Genomic DNA, 16,900 nt, shown 5'->3' with positions numbered 1-16,900 from the left:
TTGTTTGTTTGTTTGTTTGTTTGTTTTATTATTTTGCTTTGAAGGAAATGGTTTGCTTGTTGGTTTGGTGTGGTGTGTTTGTTTTGGATGGGCTGGCCTTGAACTTGTGCCTCTCCTCTTACCTCTCCTGGAGTGTCAGAATTGCAGGTAGACATTATTACCAGGCCTCATTTTGGGGGAACTGCCCACCCCCACCCCAGACAGGGTTTCACTGTGTAGCCCTGGAACTCACTCTGCAGACTAGGCTGGCCAGGAACTCACAGAGATCCACCTGCCTCTGCCTCCCCCAAGTGCTGGGATTAAAGCCGTGTGACACCAAAGGCCTGGCAACTTTGGGGGCAAATTTTAAAAATCCATGAACAGGTCAGGCAGTGGTGGCTCATGCCTTTAATCCCAGGAGAGGCAGTGGTATCTCTAGTTTTTCCAAGATATTTTTGATATATATGTCCCCAAGTTTCAGTGGGGATTATCAGATTGAGTGGGGGCCAACTGATCAGCTGGGTATACTGATGCTCTCCATTGGCCCCTCACTTCCCACCCTGGTACCCTAAACTGCTTTGAGGGATGAGGGATGGTTTGGGGTCTTCCTCCCTTGACCTATGCCTGTCTGTAGCTTAAAAAAATAAAAAGATAGTTGTACTCAGTAGGCCCAAACAACAAATATTTACCTGACAGGTATCTAACTGTTGACTTGTGTAGAGAACCCCTCCATTTCCGATGGATCCTCCACCGTTGGCTTCCCATGGGGGCGCGGGAGGCGGGGGCGGCGTTCATATTAGAGACCAAATGGACATGGACAGCGAGTGAGTGTGAGGCCAGTGGCAGGCAGGCTTTTGTTGATTGTGAAACTGAGGAGAGTTAGGAGCCGAGTTAGGAATTAAGTTCAGAGAAGTTGCCATCTGTCCCTACTGGCCGTGACCTCACCTGAGGAGGGCAGTGCTGGGACCCACTCCCCAAAGCACCCTGCTCTGCTTGCTTAGTTGGATGGCACACTGGCGAGGATGGCTGAGAACTGGAGGCAGGAGGTGAGGTTCTTTTGAAGGATGGGTAGGGTGCCTCGGTTTCTCCCTGCCCTTGACACCCAACTATGGAGACACAGTGATTTCTTCATGTGGCCTGAGGATGAGATGATATAGGAAGAGAAAGGAACTGACAGTCGTCGCCTCTTCTTGCTGGCCCTGCCATAGTCACAGGCTGAGAGCTTGTAGCCCTGCCCAGGATCTGCCCTTCTTCCCGTCTCTCCTGTGGGCAAGTGGCCTTTACTTGGATCTCATATGCCTACAGCGGCTCTGCTCCTGATTTAGACAGAGAAAGACAGATGCGCCCTCGTGCTGACGACAGGCACACCTGGCCAGCCCTCACTGGGTCCTGGATGCTCCTCGTGTGTTCAGAAAACGCAGGCAAGAGCAGCCCGACACTTTCCCCAAGGCCTGCTGCTAGCCTTGGGGAGACCCTGGCCAGCGCAGTCCCAGGTAGGTCCAACTGGTTTCCTCGAGAACAGCTTGTGTCTGAGATGACTCAGTCTGTCATCGCTACAGTGGAGTATCTGTGACTAGGGGTGAGTGTATTTGGAGAGGAGGTGTTGGCAAAGAGTCAGTGAAGTGCCAGGTTGGTAGTAAATCCATCAGTCGGCTCTGACTTCTATATTCCTTTTCCTGTTCTTTCCATATCCACTGCCTTTGTGAGGGTTTCCGGAGATGACAGGTGTCCTTCCTGCAGGAAGGACAATCTGGTCACCCCATGGGCATTCCCCTACCCCTGGCCTGGCTCGGCCACTGCTTGCTCTGCTGTCTTGTGGCCTTTCCTTGGCTCTTTCTGTTGTCCCCCCACACACACACCTCGTCCCTTCTCCAGCCGGCTCCTTCCCTTGCCTTAGTTTGGGGGAACCACTGTCCCTTGGTTGGAGGTTGTCTTCCCCACCCCAGGATTCAGCCTTATCCTGGACACCCCACCATTTCTGGGGTCAGCACCCTCCCCCCCTTTTCTGCTGGACAAAAGCCTCTGCTTTATTGCAGATAAAACTGTTCAGAACCCAATTATAGTCAGGCATGATGGTGCAAGCCTTTAATCCCAGCACTGAGATGCAGGGACAGGGCGATCTCTGTATAAGTTTGAAGCCAGCCTGGTCTATATAGCAAGTTCCAAGCCTGCCAGGGCCACACAATGAGTTCCTACCTAAAAACAAAACAAAACTATTTTAGAACAGTGCTCGAAGATGTTGGGGTGTGTGGGCATCAGAAGACAAAAGAGCTGAGGCTAGAGTACCCCATTCTTCAGTCAAGTCCACTTAACAGGTATTTAATTGTGCAGCTACTCCATGCTAGGCAGAGGTCTAAGTACAAGTTTCTCCCTTCTTGGAGCTTATACTTCAGGGGGGACCCACCTTTCCTGGTGACATTGAACATTTCTTTGTGATTATCTGGGCAATGTGTTATAAGCCTGGCTTCATTGTGCCATGCAGCCTAATGCATGCCCTACCGTCTCCCTCTGTACTATAGTGGTACTGCCCGGGTTTACATCCCAGCTCTAACACTGACCTTGGACTGGAGTCTGCTTTCTCATCTTTCAAAATAGACTAATGGTGGTACCTGCTTTACAGGGCCTACTCATTCACTGAGCAAAGTGTGTTAAGTACTTTGATCAGCGCCTGTCCCCATAGGTGCCCAAATGTCAGCTTAACAGCCAGTGAGAGAAACTGAACGGTTTCAATATTTGCAGTCTCAAGCACTGTGGGCAGGTGGGGTGGCTTTCCGGGCCAGTGGGACCATGTGAACACAGAGTATTGAAGAAGGGATCCAGAAGCAGCCAATGAGAGTCCAAGGATTCTGGTTCTTGGAGCACCACCGTATGTCTGCACTTCTGCAGGGGCGGTTACTCAGGTTGTATCTTATACAGCAGAAGAAGGTTCTGTGTTCAGGAAGCCATAGTGGCCGTAGGAGTTGCAGGCAAGGCCGACTAGCTGCATGGGTGCTGGTTAGATGGAATCGGCTCATGCCTTGGCCACAGTTTCCCCTGCCCCATGCAAAGAAATGTCCTACCTGACTGTGGCGGTGTGGATGGCTGGTGTCTATAGTCCAGAGTCGGGGCGTGGATATTGGCTTACTGGGGGGCTGGGTGGGAGTGGTGCCCTGGTTTTAGGGCACTGTTTTTTCAGCTGGTGGGAAGGAGTGGAAGTGTGCATAGGCCTCCTTCCTGTGGCCTCTGTTGGGGAAGGGGGCAGGATCACCGTGATTAGGTGGCCCTGGGTTCTAGTCCCAGCCTTGTAGCTTTTAGTACCGCGACCTCTGGCTACTTCCTTGCTGTCTCAGCCTCAGATTCTCATTTGCAATGTGGAAAAAATGATAGTGTCTTTTCCAGCAGAATTCTGTCCTCATTAAATGGGCTAAAAGGCACGTAAAATGCTGAGCACAACCCTTGGCATGTAGTAAGACCTCAATAAATCACGCTGGCTTTATGATGAAGGTGACAAGCGGGGAACTCAGTTCCGTCCCCAAACAGGAGCCTGGCCTGGATTGTGCAGGCTCGGCTCCCTCTCTCCATCACCCCCCAGGCTTAGGAGGAAAATGAAAATATTGTCTCTTGTGAATTTAGGAGCCAAGTTAAAGAATACTGCAAACGAGCGGGGCCACCTCCTCCTGCGAAAGCTGTTTCCCTAACCCCAGAACAGGACGCCTTGTCTAACAGGCTTTGCCTGACTCCCCCACGGCCCTCCCCTGACCCAGGCATGACCTCCATCCTGGGTCAGCCCTTCTGTTCTGGGAGACTGGTTCAGGCCTCCTCCTCCTCACTCTGTGGAATCCCAACCATGGCCAGCCATGCATCTCCACCAGAACCATGGCTCCACACAGTGGGAAAATGGGTAGCTGGCCCTTCCCAAGTTCATATCTGGACTCAGCTCCGTGCCAAGTGATGCCTGGCAGAATCGGGAAGAACCAGGCAGGTGCTGGATGTGTCAAAGTCCAAGCAAGGGGGTGTCTGGCCAGGGCAACACCCTGCGTCCCGTCCTGTAACCATCCCTCCCCACCCCCATCCTTGTTCGAGCTTTGACATGGAGCCAGGCAGATTCCAGAGCCAGCCACATCTGGGAGTGGTGGGCAGGGGAAGCATCAGCACTGGCCGCTAGGAAGCCCCGGGGCTGTTGAAGCAGTGGAGGGAGGGAAGCTTGGAGGTGCACAGACTCCAAGCACGAGTGTGCCAAGTCTTTACCCCATGCACCCATCTCCTGCCTCTGCGGCCCTTTTAGAGTACTGGGCCTTTCCACCATTGCAGGGCTTTGTGGTGTTTAACGGCGTCAGGGGCTCTTGGAATCAGAAAAGGCCTATCTTCTATATCTTCCTTATCTGTCCTTGGCAGATGACTCAGGAGAACTCATGCAAGTCACGGGTAAAGCAGGTGAGCCGTGGCTCCTGTTAACCCAGGGAGAGGCCAAGGCTTCGAGCTCTTATTCATTCAGAGGACACCACCACCAGTGGGGTGAGGGCAGGAAGGCCAGGATTGCCCTTCTCCATGCCATCCTGTATTCTTCAGCTCTGTGTTACGTGGCTGTTTAGTCCTTTCTCAATGATTTCCAAATCACAGGTGGCCTTTGAGCAGTGAGGCATCATGGGTAGGGCTGTCCCGAGAATTCTTCAGCATTTAGTGCCCTTGGCCCGCTGTCCACTACATGGCAGCCGTGTCTCCGTGTCAACCATGAGAGCAAACCTGGGAGAAGACAGATTCTGTCTATTGACAACTGTCCCCCATCTGACATACAGTACTCCCTGTGAACACTGTCTGCCAGCCTTCCAGAAACTGGAGCTGGCTCCATATGGTACATATATATGTGTTCCATACCGTCTCCTAATGGACGGTGCTCTCCCAGACCTAACCACGTCTCAGTACCAGGAGCTGATGACTGCAGAGGCAGAATATTATCTACAGAAGCTTCCCTGGTGGCTCTTACATGACGTGTAAAGTCTGACACAGAGTGGAACCGCATGTGACGTGTGGCCTGACCCTGAAGCACAGTGAACTTGGTATCTCCAACCCTGGGTAGATAGATAATCTACCTTGGGGTTTACTTTTCACCCTTGTGTTTGTTGATCTATAGTCAGCTGAGACCAAGGACGCTCCCCTTTGTCCTATACTAGCTTTTTCATTTTCTTTTTTCGCATGCGTGTGTGTGTGTGCGTCCGTCCATGTGTTGGTATATGAATGTACATGTAGAAGCCAGAGGTCTACATTGAGTCTCTTCCTCTGTTTATCTCGGCCTCATTGTTTGAGACAGGGTCAGTCAATGAACCTGGAGCTTACTGTTTCAGCTAGATTGGAACAACACCCCCCACCCCACCCCACCCCCGACATATCCACCTAGTAGTTGTCCTGCTTCCAGCCCTGGGATTATAGGTGCATACTACCCTACTCAGCTTTTCTGTGGGTGCTGGAAATCTGAACTCAGGTCTTGGCGAACACCGTACTCACTGAACAAACCATCTCCAGCCCCCTCCACTGGCCTTTTGACTCAAAAGTGTGAAGACTTGAAAATTAAAAAGATCCTTATTTTGTATTAGTTCTGACCATGTTTCCTTGTTGAGTATTGTGGCCATCTCCCCTTTCTGCATTGGTTCTTAATCTTGCATCTTCTGCCCAAGGGAGTGGTGAGCTATTGATAACTTGACTACGCCATTGAGTGAATGAAAGAAGCCATTGTAGAGGCCAGGCCTTGGGCATGACCCCATGGAGACCTCTGTCTGGACTGGTAATGAGAGTACTGTTTAGGGATGTTAGCTGCCTTTGAATGGACCCAGATACTGGGTTTTTGTTACTGAAGGTGGCTGCGGGCCGCCTTGTTGGCTCTGGGGTTGAGTGCCTTGAACATGACATCAAAGCTCTACACTCTTCAGTGAAGGAAGTATATGCGACTCATTCCAGATGTTCAGGTCTCCCCATTTGGAAGGCTTTGGGAGTCATACTTGGTGGTACACACCTGTAAGCCCAGCATTCAGGAGACTGAAGCAGGAAAATTGCATTTGAGACCAGCCTGGGCTTCTTAGAGAGACTTTTTCTTTCTGTAAACACACATCTTTCCTGTTCCCCAGGATTTCAGTGGGAATGATCAGAGGTGGTGACGCAGCGTCATTTTAGATCCAAATCAAAGCTATTCTGCCTATTGATTTGTTTCTATAGCTCTAACTGGCCCAGAACTTGCTATATAGACCAAACTGGCCTCAAACTCAGAGATCCACCTCCCTCTATATCCTGAGTGCTGAGATTAAAGTCATGGACCACTACACCCAGCCTATTGTTTATTTATTTAAACTTATTTTTATAAGTTTTAATTACATGTATGTGTGTGCATTTGGGTATGTGCAAATGCATGAAGGTGCCCCAGGAGGCCAAAAACACTGCATCTCCCTGAATCTGGTGTTACAGGCAGTTGTGAGCAGCTCAGTGTGGGGGCTGGGAACCAAGCTTGGATCCTCGAAGAGTCCACATGCTGTTAACTCCGGAGCTATCCCTCCAGCTCCTTGCTTATTTATTTTTGAGACAGAGCCTCTACTGCAGGCTGGCTTTGAACTCCTAATCCTGCTTCCACCTTCCAAGTGTGCTGTCCAGGGTCTTGCGTGTGCGAGGTGAGCACTCTACAAGCTTCATTCTTGCATTCTCTTATCTGTTTCAGGCTGTCGGGTTTAAGATTTCTGAGATAACAGGTGGGGGATGAAATGGTTCTGCTTTTTTTCTTCCCATCTGTTTAATGTCAACATGTGGAGCTCTAGAATTTCCTCATTCTCTTGCTCCAGACAGATTTTTAAATACTAAATTGGGTGCTGAAGTGTGTCTTGGTACCAGAGCTATCTCCTAGCAGGTGTGAGACCCTGGGTTCAATCCCCCAGAATTGAAGAAAGAACCTGTTGGATGGTTTTTCAGGTCCGTCAGCATCTAAGATGCCCTTCACATAGATTGCATAGACCTCTAGCATCCTGGGGAATGTGTGAGATCCCATTTTCCATGTCTCCTAGGCTTGGGAATGGCAGTGGGAGGTAGAGCAGCAGGCGGCCTGTGGTCTGATGGGGTGTCGGGCAAGCATGTCATCATGGAAAATTCTTCGCCTGGTCCGCAGATCCGTTTACACAGCCTCTGCTGCTTCTGCAAACTGCATTCCTTCGGAACCATCCATGCGTTCCCTCCTTCCCTCCAAACCTCAGTCATGCTTCGGGCGGCCTGGAAATGATGGCTTCTCCACCTCTCCTTTGTTACCACCCCTCACTCTGTTCCCCGCTGTCCTTGGCTTGGGTTTTATAGGAAACTTGGCTGAGTTCCTGGTCTTTAGTCTGATGGGTCACCCTGGGGCTGATCTTCAATGGCAGAACTTGAAACCCCCCTCCCAGATTTAGAGCCCCTTATGGGGCTCTTGGGTACAGGCTCTGGCAGCTGATACGGCTCCATCGGTAGGTTGAGTTGAGTGGTGGCCAGAGCTGAGGTTGGGAGTGAGGCAGGTAGAGATATGTGGAACCAGGTTTGGTACTTCTCAGGAAGTCCTGGAGTACTGGAGTAGATGATGCCTGCCCTGGGGCCTCCTACCTGTTGGAAACTTGGAGGACTTGTAACACAATTTTGATCACCTTGAGGTGTGCTCACCACCTGTTTATCTCTCCCTGCTCCGACAGTGGCTTAAACCAGGGCAGAGAGAAGAAAGGGAAGGGGAGCCTGTCAGGAGGAGGGCTCACGAGCATCCTCAGTATGGGGAAAGGATGGTTAGCTGGTTTACATATCCTCAAGGACATGTATCCTTGGCCTCAAGAGGATACTGAGCTGAACTCCGTGGCCATCCCACCGGGAAAATGGTTGGAAGTTCCTTCCCAGGCCAAGGAGGACTTAGGAACAGGGGACTTCCGAACTGACTGCGTGTCATCTGCCTCTTGAGAGGTGGAATAACCACGCAGCTTAGAGTTCAGTCCCGGGACCAGCACCACCTGGGAACTCTTTTGAAAAGGCCTCTTCCCAACAGCCTGTGGTACAAGCTTTCTCAGCTCTGTGGGTGATTTGGGAACCAGGTGCCTGGTTTCATGTCTCTCCCTAGCTGTGTGGACCTGGGTAGATCATTCAGCTTCCCTGGTCCTCTCTGAAATGTTTGATCTATTTAGTACAGACACTGCTAGATATTAGGATGATTAAATGAAGATGCTCTGAGGTGTGTCGTGGTCTGGGGTAGGGTCTCAGGTAGCCCAGGCTGACTTCAAAGGATAATCCTGATCCTTCCCCTCTTTTTTTGATTTTTGAGACAGAGTTTTCTCTGTGTAGCCCTGGCTATCCTTCAACTCACTATGTAGATCAGGCTGGCCTCGAACTCAGATCCTCCTGCCTCTGCCTCCCGAGTACTGGGATTATGCACCACCACTGCCCAGCTCCTCCTGCTCCCTCTTCAGTGTTGGCATTTATAAGTGTGTCAGAGTATGTATGCATGCTAGGCAAGGGGGACTCTACCACTGAGCTACATCTCTGTCGCCCAGAAATCGTCTCAGCCCTGACCTTCCCTTTGGTTCTCTTTATAGGTGGTGTCTGATGCTGCAGATCAGGGTGTGGCCATTACAGGGAACCAGACTTTCAACAACTGGAACTGGCCTAATGCCATGATTTTTGCAGCCACGGTTATCACCACCATTGGTGAGTCCCCTTAGATCTTTGGTATACCCACGTGCACATCCTCACTCCTCAGAACCTTGTAGGAATCCAACTTTGGTGACTGAAGCCACATAGGCCATCCAGTCACATACAGTTTTACCCTGGCCTTCTGATTACGAGGGACTTAGTAAGTCCTGGGTGATTGGCTATACCTGTGCAACTACTTCCATAGGAACTGAGTGGGACTCTGGATCTTTATTTACGTATGTGTGTTGGTGTGTGCATGTGAGTGTATGTGTGTTTGTATTTGTGTGGGCACACACGTGTGCGTAGATGGATGTGTGCGGGAGTTCAAGGTTGACATCGGTGTCTTCTTTGATTGCTCTCTACTTTATATACTGAGGCATAGTCCCTATCAAACCAAAAGTTCACCATTTTGGCTAGTGTAGTCAATTTGTTCCAGGCATCCCTGTCTTTTCCACCTGTGTGCTGGGATGTTGTAGGCCAGCCACCACACCCACCCAACCTTTGCATGGATTCCAAGGTTCTGAATTCTGCTTGGTCCCTTTAAGCAGAAATATTGGCATGGCCTGATGGCCGGAGCCACACAGCTTAGATAGACTGCTCACCGCACAAAGCTCCAATGTTCTCTGGCTACATGGCTGGCCACTCTAGAAGTCAGTGGCTTAAAGCAGTTACTGTCTTCCATCTTTCGGGTTTGGCTAGTTCCAGCTGACAGTTCTTGTGTGGGACTCTGCAGCATATGGTAATCAAATAGTGGCTAACCACTGGCCTGGCGGCCAGGCTGGCTTCTTCCACCTACTGCTTGACCGTTGGTGCTGACGGCTGGCTGTGACTGAATGCACAGGGCCTCTGCATGTGGCCCTGCAGCTGGGCTCCAAGAAGGAAGATTTTCCAAAGTGCGTGAAGGCAGGGAATCTTGGTGGGCTTTCCCAGCCTCGCCTGCCTGCACCACTTCTGCTCCTCTGGCCAACCAAGTCACTGATACTCAGACTCATAGACTACACCTTGACATGAGCATTTGCATAAGGGCAAGGGGATTAGGAGTGGCCATCTTTGGAGTCTGTTCTCCATACTACTTCTGGGTTTCGAATCAGTGAGGGCAGGGTATCTCTGTACCAAATGAACCAGTGGAGCCCCTAATGATGGTGGGCCTCGTGCCTGCCTGCAGGGAGGTCCCAATATAATGGAGGGGACAAAGCCCTTCCTGTAGAAATAGTTGTTTAAATGACCAGGGTCAGAGCATGATCAAGGGAAATACTGCTTATAAATCTATGTTACTAGAACAGGATCAGTTTGTCTTAAAGAATGTGTCCCTCTGAAGCTGGCGTGTGTGTGTGTGTGTGTGTGTGTGTGTGTGTGTGTGTGTGTGTGTATGTGTATGCACGCGTGCGTGCGTGCGTGTTTGCATACACACAAGAGGCAAGAACCCAGTTGTGGTGGTGGTTCCATGTTCTTGGCTGTAATGTGCCCCTTGCTTCACTCTATCTTCCCTCAGGTTATGGCAACGTGGCTCCCAAGACCCCAGCTGGGCGCCTCTTCTGTGTCTTCTATGGTCTCTTCGGGGTGCCTCTGTGCCTGACGTGGATCAGCGCCCTGGGCAAGTTCTTCGGGGGACGTGCCAAGAGGCTGGGCCAGTTTCTTACTAGGAGAGGAGTGAGTCTGGTATGTCCCAAAGCCTGGGTACAGAGTTAAGGGATGGGAGGGACCGTGACGGGAGGCGAGGTGTTGGCACGGATGTCGGCTGTCCTGCTAGATCTGCTGGAGCACCCTGGGCTCTGAATCCCAGCCGGGATCCCGGAGTCCTTTCCCACGGCTGACTCGCTTTCCCATCACCCCAACAGCGGAAGGCTCAGATCACGTGCACGGCCATCTTCATCGTGTGGGGTGTCCTGGTCCACCTGGTGATCCCACCCTTTGTGTTCATGGTGACGGAAGAGTGGAACTACATCGAAGGTCTCTACTATTCCTTCATCACCATCTCCACCATTGGCTTTGGGGACTTTGTGGCCGGTGAGTCCCTGCCTCCTTCCCCTGACCTCTGCCACATCACCATCTCCAGTTTCAGTTTGAGGACCTTTGTTGGGGTACCTGATAAGTAGCCTCTCCTCTTGGTTGTTAGTGTTTTGCCTCTCTCCTGCCCCCGCTCCAACACACACACAAACACCAAATTCACTTGGATTCACCTTCCTACCTGTAGAATGTGAGCCTTTTTCCAGAGCTATAGATCCAAACATACACTCCTGCGTGCATGCACGAGCACCCCCCCCCCACCCCCCCACCCCCCCACACAGCTGAGCCAGGGTGGCTCCCAGACAAGACAAGGGAGGCCTTCTCCCCACTGCCCTGCCCCCTCAGCCCTGCACCCCTCCTCTGCTTAATCCCCACAGGCAATGAAGAGGTTCTTTGTCCCCTTTGTGTGGGGGCCTGTGCCTGTCCCAGCCGCCCATGCTCAGTGCCTTGTGCCTATGGCCTGCATAGCCTCCTGGTCCCTAACTTTCTTGAAGCCCTTTTGAACCAGCGTCGGGCTGTGGCCTCCCTCTTGACCTCCACCTCTGCTCCCAGAGGTCACTGCACCAGCTGCCCTGCCCCGAGGGCAGGTGGAGGTCATGCTTGTGCTCCTTTTTGTGTGGAACGCTGTGAGGGGGCAGCTGGAGGGAGCAGGACGCTTGCTCGAGCGGACACTCCTGACCCCAGCTTCCTGGGGCCGGCCTGCTGTCTGGACGTAAAGTGAGAGGCACAGCCTGTGCGTTGTTTAGTTCCAGAGCCCCAGAGCCTGCTGAGGGGAAGCCTGTGGTACCTTTAGCCGTACTTCTGAGCTCCAGGGAGACAGCAGACCCGTCCTCCCATGTTTAGCATCTGTAACAATAGCTGCACGTTTGAATCCACTTCAGTTCCCTGGTGCTGAAGGTAGAAATGGGCTGTGTGAGGCTGTGACTTCTTTGCTGCAATTATCTGACTCCGCTCGTGATCAGGAGCCCTGTGCAAGGTTGCCGTCAGAGCAGGGCACCTCCTCAGTCAGGGCTCTAGCTCCTGCTCTGGGGAAGGCCCTCATCGGGGCTGGAGGTTGCCTCTTTTAGGCCCTTCACTTCAGTTACTTCCTATCTGGGATGAAGATCGAGGTAGCTGCAAATACAGAGTTAGAAAGGCTGTCTTTGAAAATTACGTTTATTTATTTGTATGTAGGGGGTGGCACATGTGGAGGTCAGGGAACATTTTACAGGAGTTGGTTCTCTCCTCTGACCATGTGTGTGTCCTGCGGATCAAACTCAGGTCCTCAGACAAGCAGCTTTACCCGCTGAGTCGAGTCACCTGACCATGAAGGAGCTCTTAACTCATTCTAGAAGGGAGAAGAACCTCCGAAGCCGCAGGGTGAAAGACTTTCTGGAGCCTGTTGTCACAGAGGGGTTTGCAGAGTGGTGGAGCCCTCCAGGCCGATCAGTCAAAGAGCTACCCTGAAGAGGGCAGAGACAGGGAGGCAGACTCCACCTTGGAGGGGGTGGTAAAGAGTTTAGTGCTTCTTGCCAGCTCGGTGCTTCCTGGGTCGTCTTGACCCGTCCACCAGCATCATTCATAGTAAATCAGTTAGTCCCTCCCTGGTGCTGAGGCTGCCAGCACCCCGGTTACTGCTGAGTTTCCATTCTGTTTTTAACGGAGCTGTGATGCACTCACTGGCTAGGAGGAGCAGAGAAATGGACAGCTCGCCTACTAATGAGCTAGCTGTGGTTCAACAGTCACCCCCAGAGCCCTTTAAGTCTCCTCAAGCCGAAAGTAGCCTCGGTTCTGGCTTTTTTTTTTGCAGTTGGAGAAACTGGGGCTCAGAGTTGGGCTAGGCTAGAGCCACAGTCCTTGAGGAAGAAGATAGGCGAGGGTCGTCCAGGTCTGTGTGTGTGTGTGTGTGTGTGTGTGTGTGTGTGTGTGTGTGTGTGCGTGCAGAGTCAACTCTCAGGGGTCATTTGCTCAGAAGCCCTTGGGTTTTCTGAGACCAAATCTCATTATCCTGGAGCTCATCTATTAGACCAGTTGATTGGCCAATAAGCCTCAGCCCCGCCCCTCCCCCCTTGTCTTCAGCTCTGGGAGTAGAGCTGCATTCCATTACACCTGGCCTTTTAAGTGGGTTCTTCTGCCTTTTTTTAAAAAAATAATTTATTTATTTTTATTTTATGAGCAGTGATTGGTGTTTTGCCTGCATGTATGTCTGTGTGAGGGTGTCAGATCCCTTGGAACTAGAATTACAGACAGTTGTGAGCTGCCATGTGGGGGCTGGGAATTGAACCTGGGTTCTTTGGAAGAACAGCCAGTGCTTTTAACGACTGAGTCATCTCTCCAGCCCCTTTATGTGGATTCTTGAAAAGTAAATAAACTTTTTTTTTTTTTTAATGTGCAAGGAGTTTTTGCCTGCATGGATGTCTGTGTGCCTGATTCCTTCAGAGGCCAGAAGAGGGTATCAGAGCCCCTGGAACTAGAGTTACAGATGGTTGTAAGCAGCCATGTTGGGGCTAGCAATCGAACATGGGTCTTCTAAGAGAACAACCAGCGCTCTTAACGATGGAGCCAACTCTGCAGCCCTTATGTGGATTCTGACACTGGAGCTCAGGCCCTTGTCTTACAAGCACTTCTTCCTGGGCTGTCCCCCCAGGTCCCTTGTTTGACACTGTGCTCTGCATGGTGTTCACTCCGACAGCACAGCGTCGGCCATTGCTCTGGGTAGGCCTCTGCTGACCCTCTGGGCTCCCTGTCTTCACAGGTGTGAACCCCGATGCCAACTACCATGCCCTGTACCGCTACTTTGTGGAGCTTTGGATTTACCTGGGGCTGGCCTGGCTGTCCCTCTTTGTCAACTGGAAGGTGAGCATGTTTGTGGAAGTGCACAAAGCCATCAAGAAGAGGCGGCGGCGGCGGAAGGAATCCTTCGAGAGCTCCCCACACTCCCGGAAGGCTCTGCAGATGGCTGGGAGTACGGCCTCCAAAGACGTCAACATCTTCAGCTTCCTGTCCAAAAAAGAGGAGACCTACAATGACCTCATCAAACAGATTGGGAAGAAGGCAATGAAAGCTAGTGGGGGTGGGGAGAGGGTCCCAGGACCGGGACACGGGCTGGGACCTCAAGGGGATGGACTATCTAACATCCCTGCATCCCTGGTACCTTTGGTGGTCTATTCCAAGAATCGAGTGCCCAGCTTAGAAGAGGTATCTCAGACTCTAAGAAGCAAAGGTCACGTGTCGAGGCCAGCTGGCGTGGAGACTGAGGCTCAGGCCCCCGAAGAGGGCTACCCAACCGCTGAGGTGTTTATTAACCAGCTAGACCGGATCAGCGAGGAGGGCGAGCCATGGGAGGCCCTGGATTACCATCCGCTCATCTTCCAAAACGCCAACATTACCTTTGAAAACGAGGAAACCGGCCCCTCGGATGAGGAGACCTCCAAGTCTTCTGAAGAGGACAACTTGGCCTCAAAGGAGCAGCCTCAACAGGGGGCTGTGGCCGAGGCACCCTTGAGCACGGGCGAATTCCCTTCATCAGACGAGTCCACCTTCACCAGCACCGAGTCCGAGCTCTCCGTGCCGTATGAGCAGCTGATGAATGAGTACAACAAGGCGGACAGCCCCAGAGGCACGTGAGGCCGGCCTGGCTCCCCACCTGCTCTCCACTGGCTTCTTCCCCTCACCCGGGTTATTCCTGTGATGGCCAGACCCCCGAGGAGAGGGCCTGGAAACGAGATGGGGAGCCAGGGGCCTGCTTTTCCTTCTGTCTTCTCCAGCTGGTTGCTACCATGGGATGTGACGTCGGCCCAGGACAGGCCTCCATTCTCTGGCCCCCATGGGGAGGCTGCTGTCCTGGGCCTGCCTGGCAGGAGTATCTGCTGACTCGGGGCGTGGAGGCTGCAGCACTCACCCTAGAGGGCCTGTGTCTGCTGCCTTCGTCTTCCCCCATCTTTCGGTTGACTGTCATACGGTTCTCTGAGGCCAGGAGCTCCAGCTGAGTTCACCAGTGTTAATGGGCGACGCCTGTGTGCCTGGCTCTAAGCGAGGCGTTTGGAAGGAGGAGCTTGTAAGACCCAGGGTTGTCGTGTAGGAGTTCCCAAGTGTTCTGGGGAAGCACAGATCTGATGGGGGTTTGGGGCACCTCAGTACCCCAGTAGTAACAGGACCCATCTGCCCATCCGCTCGTTACTCTGCCCAGCAAGCCCTTTACTGCAAATCTCAGGGCAGGGGCTGTGGGAGAGGGAGGGTGGTGTCCTCTGTGTATCCCAGAGCCTCGTCCCATCTCAGAGTCTCTCTGCATAGCAACAGCAGGCCCAAGGCTTTCTGTACCCTGGGAGTGCAGGGGAAATGTGGGTGGCTGTGGAACTAGGACTTGGGGCATGGTCAGGGGGCTCAGACATGAGGTGCAGGTCCCAGCCCCAGCCTGGGCACCCACTCACACTCTCAACCACCATCTCTTTCCCTGGGGATTCCCTCACTGCCTCTCCCCGTCACTCTTCTCTTAGTGGGGCCTGTGGGGTGAGGCCACACTGTTCTTGGCTTCTAGAACTGTGAATTGAGCTCCCCTCCCCAGCCACTGTGGTGGTAGTGTGTATGGGTGCCAATGGGCATGCGTGTGTGCGTTTGGGCTGGGGAGAAAAGAAAATGTGAATCTTACTGGACCAGATGTTCCTGGTGAGGTCTGGGAACTAGCTGCTGTATAAGTCCTCAATGCTCAACCTCCAGCCAGCCCACTCTGGCCTAAATATTTTTTGTTATTAATATTTTTTTATGAACTGTTCTTTTTGTACCCAGAATCTGTCTGTCACTGGCTTCAGAGCCAATACAGAACAGGGTCCCTGCAAGTGGAATGGATGTCTGTACAGGGCACTCTGTTGTCCTCCCAACTCTGCTTGTCCTTTTGTGGTAATGTCAGCCGAGGCCTCTCGCAGAGCTGGGGGGAACACCACTGCAGGTCACTGTGTGCTGGGCAGGAGACACGAGTTGCCAGTTCAGCGGATAACCTGCCTCAGCCCCTTCCCTTGCCACGTGCATTCTGCCGAGCGGCATGTAGGGCCAGAGCCCCCCCCACGTGATGACAGTGAGAGGTGTGTGTCCACACCCCCACTCTTCTCTAAGCGGTTGTAGAGGCCTCGCTAGCCTCAGGGTGGGAGGAACAGCCTGGCTCCTGTGACAAGTGCCCTAGGCTGAATGTCCCGGAGCCACACTAACCACTGTGTATGCATGTACTGGCGGTGAAGGCAGATGTAATTTATTTGAACATTTTTACAATAAAACACATGAACAAGCCCACTTGCTGTGTGGTGTGTGGGGCTGGGAGCAGGGTGGGGGAGGGTGGGGTGAGCAAGAAGACTCAGGACTGGCTGATGTCAGTAGGTCAGAAGGATTGGGGTGGAGCAGAAGAGGTGTGAAGATCGAGAAGGACTCAAACAAGAGCGTCCAGGAGCAGGGCAAAGGAGCTATTCTGACTGATCTGATGCCGTCACAAAACACTGTGCCCCAAAGCGATCTAAGGAAAAGTTATTTGGCTTATACGCTTCCAGGCCACAGTCCGTCATCGAGAGAGGCCAGGACAAGAACCTGGGGGCTGGAATCATGGAAGAACATCATTTGTTGGCTTGACTTATGCCTTATTACAGGCTCATGCTTAGCTAGGTTTCTTATACAGCCCAGGTCCACCTAGGGATGGCTCTACCCACAGTGGGTCGATCCCTTCTTCATGAGTTATAATCCAAACAATTTCCTGCAGCTGTGCTCGCAGGCCAATCTGATCGAGGCAGCTCCTCAGCGGAGGCTCTCCTTTCAGATAGTGTCAAGTTGACAATTAAGACTGATCAGGACAGGTAGGATGGTGGTGGACAGGTCTGCCCCTCACTAGCTTCCAGGTACCTTTCTACAGACTACACCCAGCAAAGCATAAAGGAAAAGCCTTCACCTTGCAGTGATTCTGCCCCAGAAACGAATGGAGCAAGAAGCAGACAGATGTCTGAGGCACAAAGCTGTGCTAACATTAGTAAAAAATGGGGAGGTTGGATTTGAACCCAGGCAGCACAGTTCCTGGTCTGTCCACAGCCATCATGATGGGATGAGAAGATGGCTAGTAGGTTTGTGGTGGGTCTGACATCACTGGAAGGGCCTCCCATCACCAACTGGGTGATTCAGGACTTTCTCAACTCAAGGAGTTTGGAAACAGAGCATGGACACCCCATTTGAAAAAAAAAAAAAAGTGAGCTGGAGAGATTAGTCACAGGTAGAAACATTTGCCAAGTGGCCCTGACTGCAGTTTGATCCCCAG

At 52.2% G+C, this 16,900-nt stretch overlaps 1 protein-coding gene across 1 annotated transcript in view; it reads left to right on the top strand.

Annotated features, from left to right (window-relative positions):
- The window catches only part of Kcnk5 (potassium two pore domain channel subfamily K member 5), a 44,410-nt gene extending 28,513 nt beyond the window's left edge, over positions 1-15,897 (top strand). Inside the window, exons 2-5 of the mRNA XM_052734339.1 lie at positions 8,532-8,643; positions 10,121-10,287; positions 10,467-10,635; positions 13,370-15,897. Of these exons, the coding sequence (XP_052590299.1) occupies positions 8,532-8,643; positions 10,121-10,287; positions 10,467-10,635; positions 13,370-14,241 (1,320 nt within the window). The 3' untranslated portion in view covers positions 14,242-15,897. The remainder of the gene's footprint in view (positions 1-8,531; positions 8,644-10,120; positions 10,288-10,466; positions 10,636-13,369) is intronic.
- The last annotated feature ends 1,003 nt before the right edge of the window (positions 15,898-16,900 follow it).

This window comes from Peromyscus californicus, unplaced genomic scaffold (genome assembly GCF_007827085.1).
Source record: "Peromyscus californicus insignis strain IS unplaced genomic scaffold, ASM782708v3 Scaffold_12__1_contigs__length_115047231, whole genome shotgun sequence".
Lineage (NCBI taxonomy): Eukaryota > Metazoa > Chordata > Mammalia > Rodentia > Cricetidae > Peromyscus > Peromyscus californicus.
This window is presented reverse-complemented; position numbering and strand designations above follow the sequence as displayed.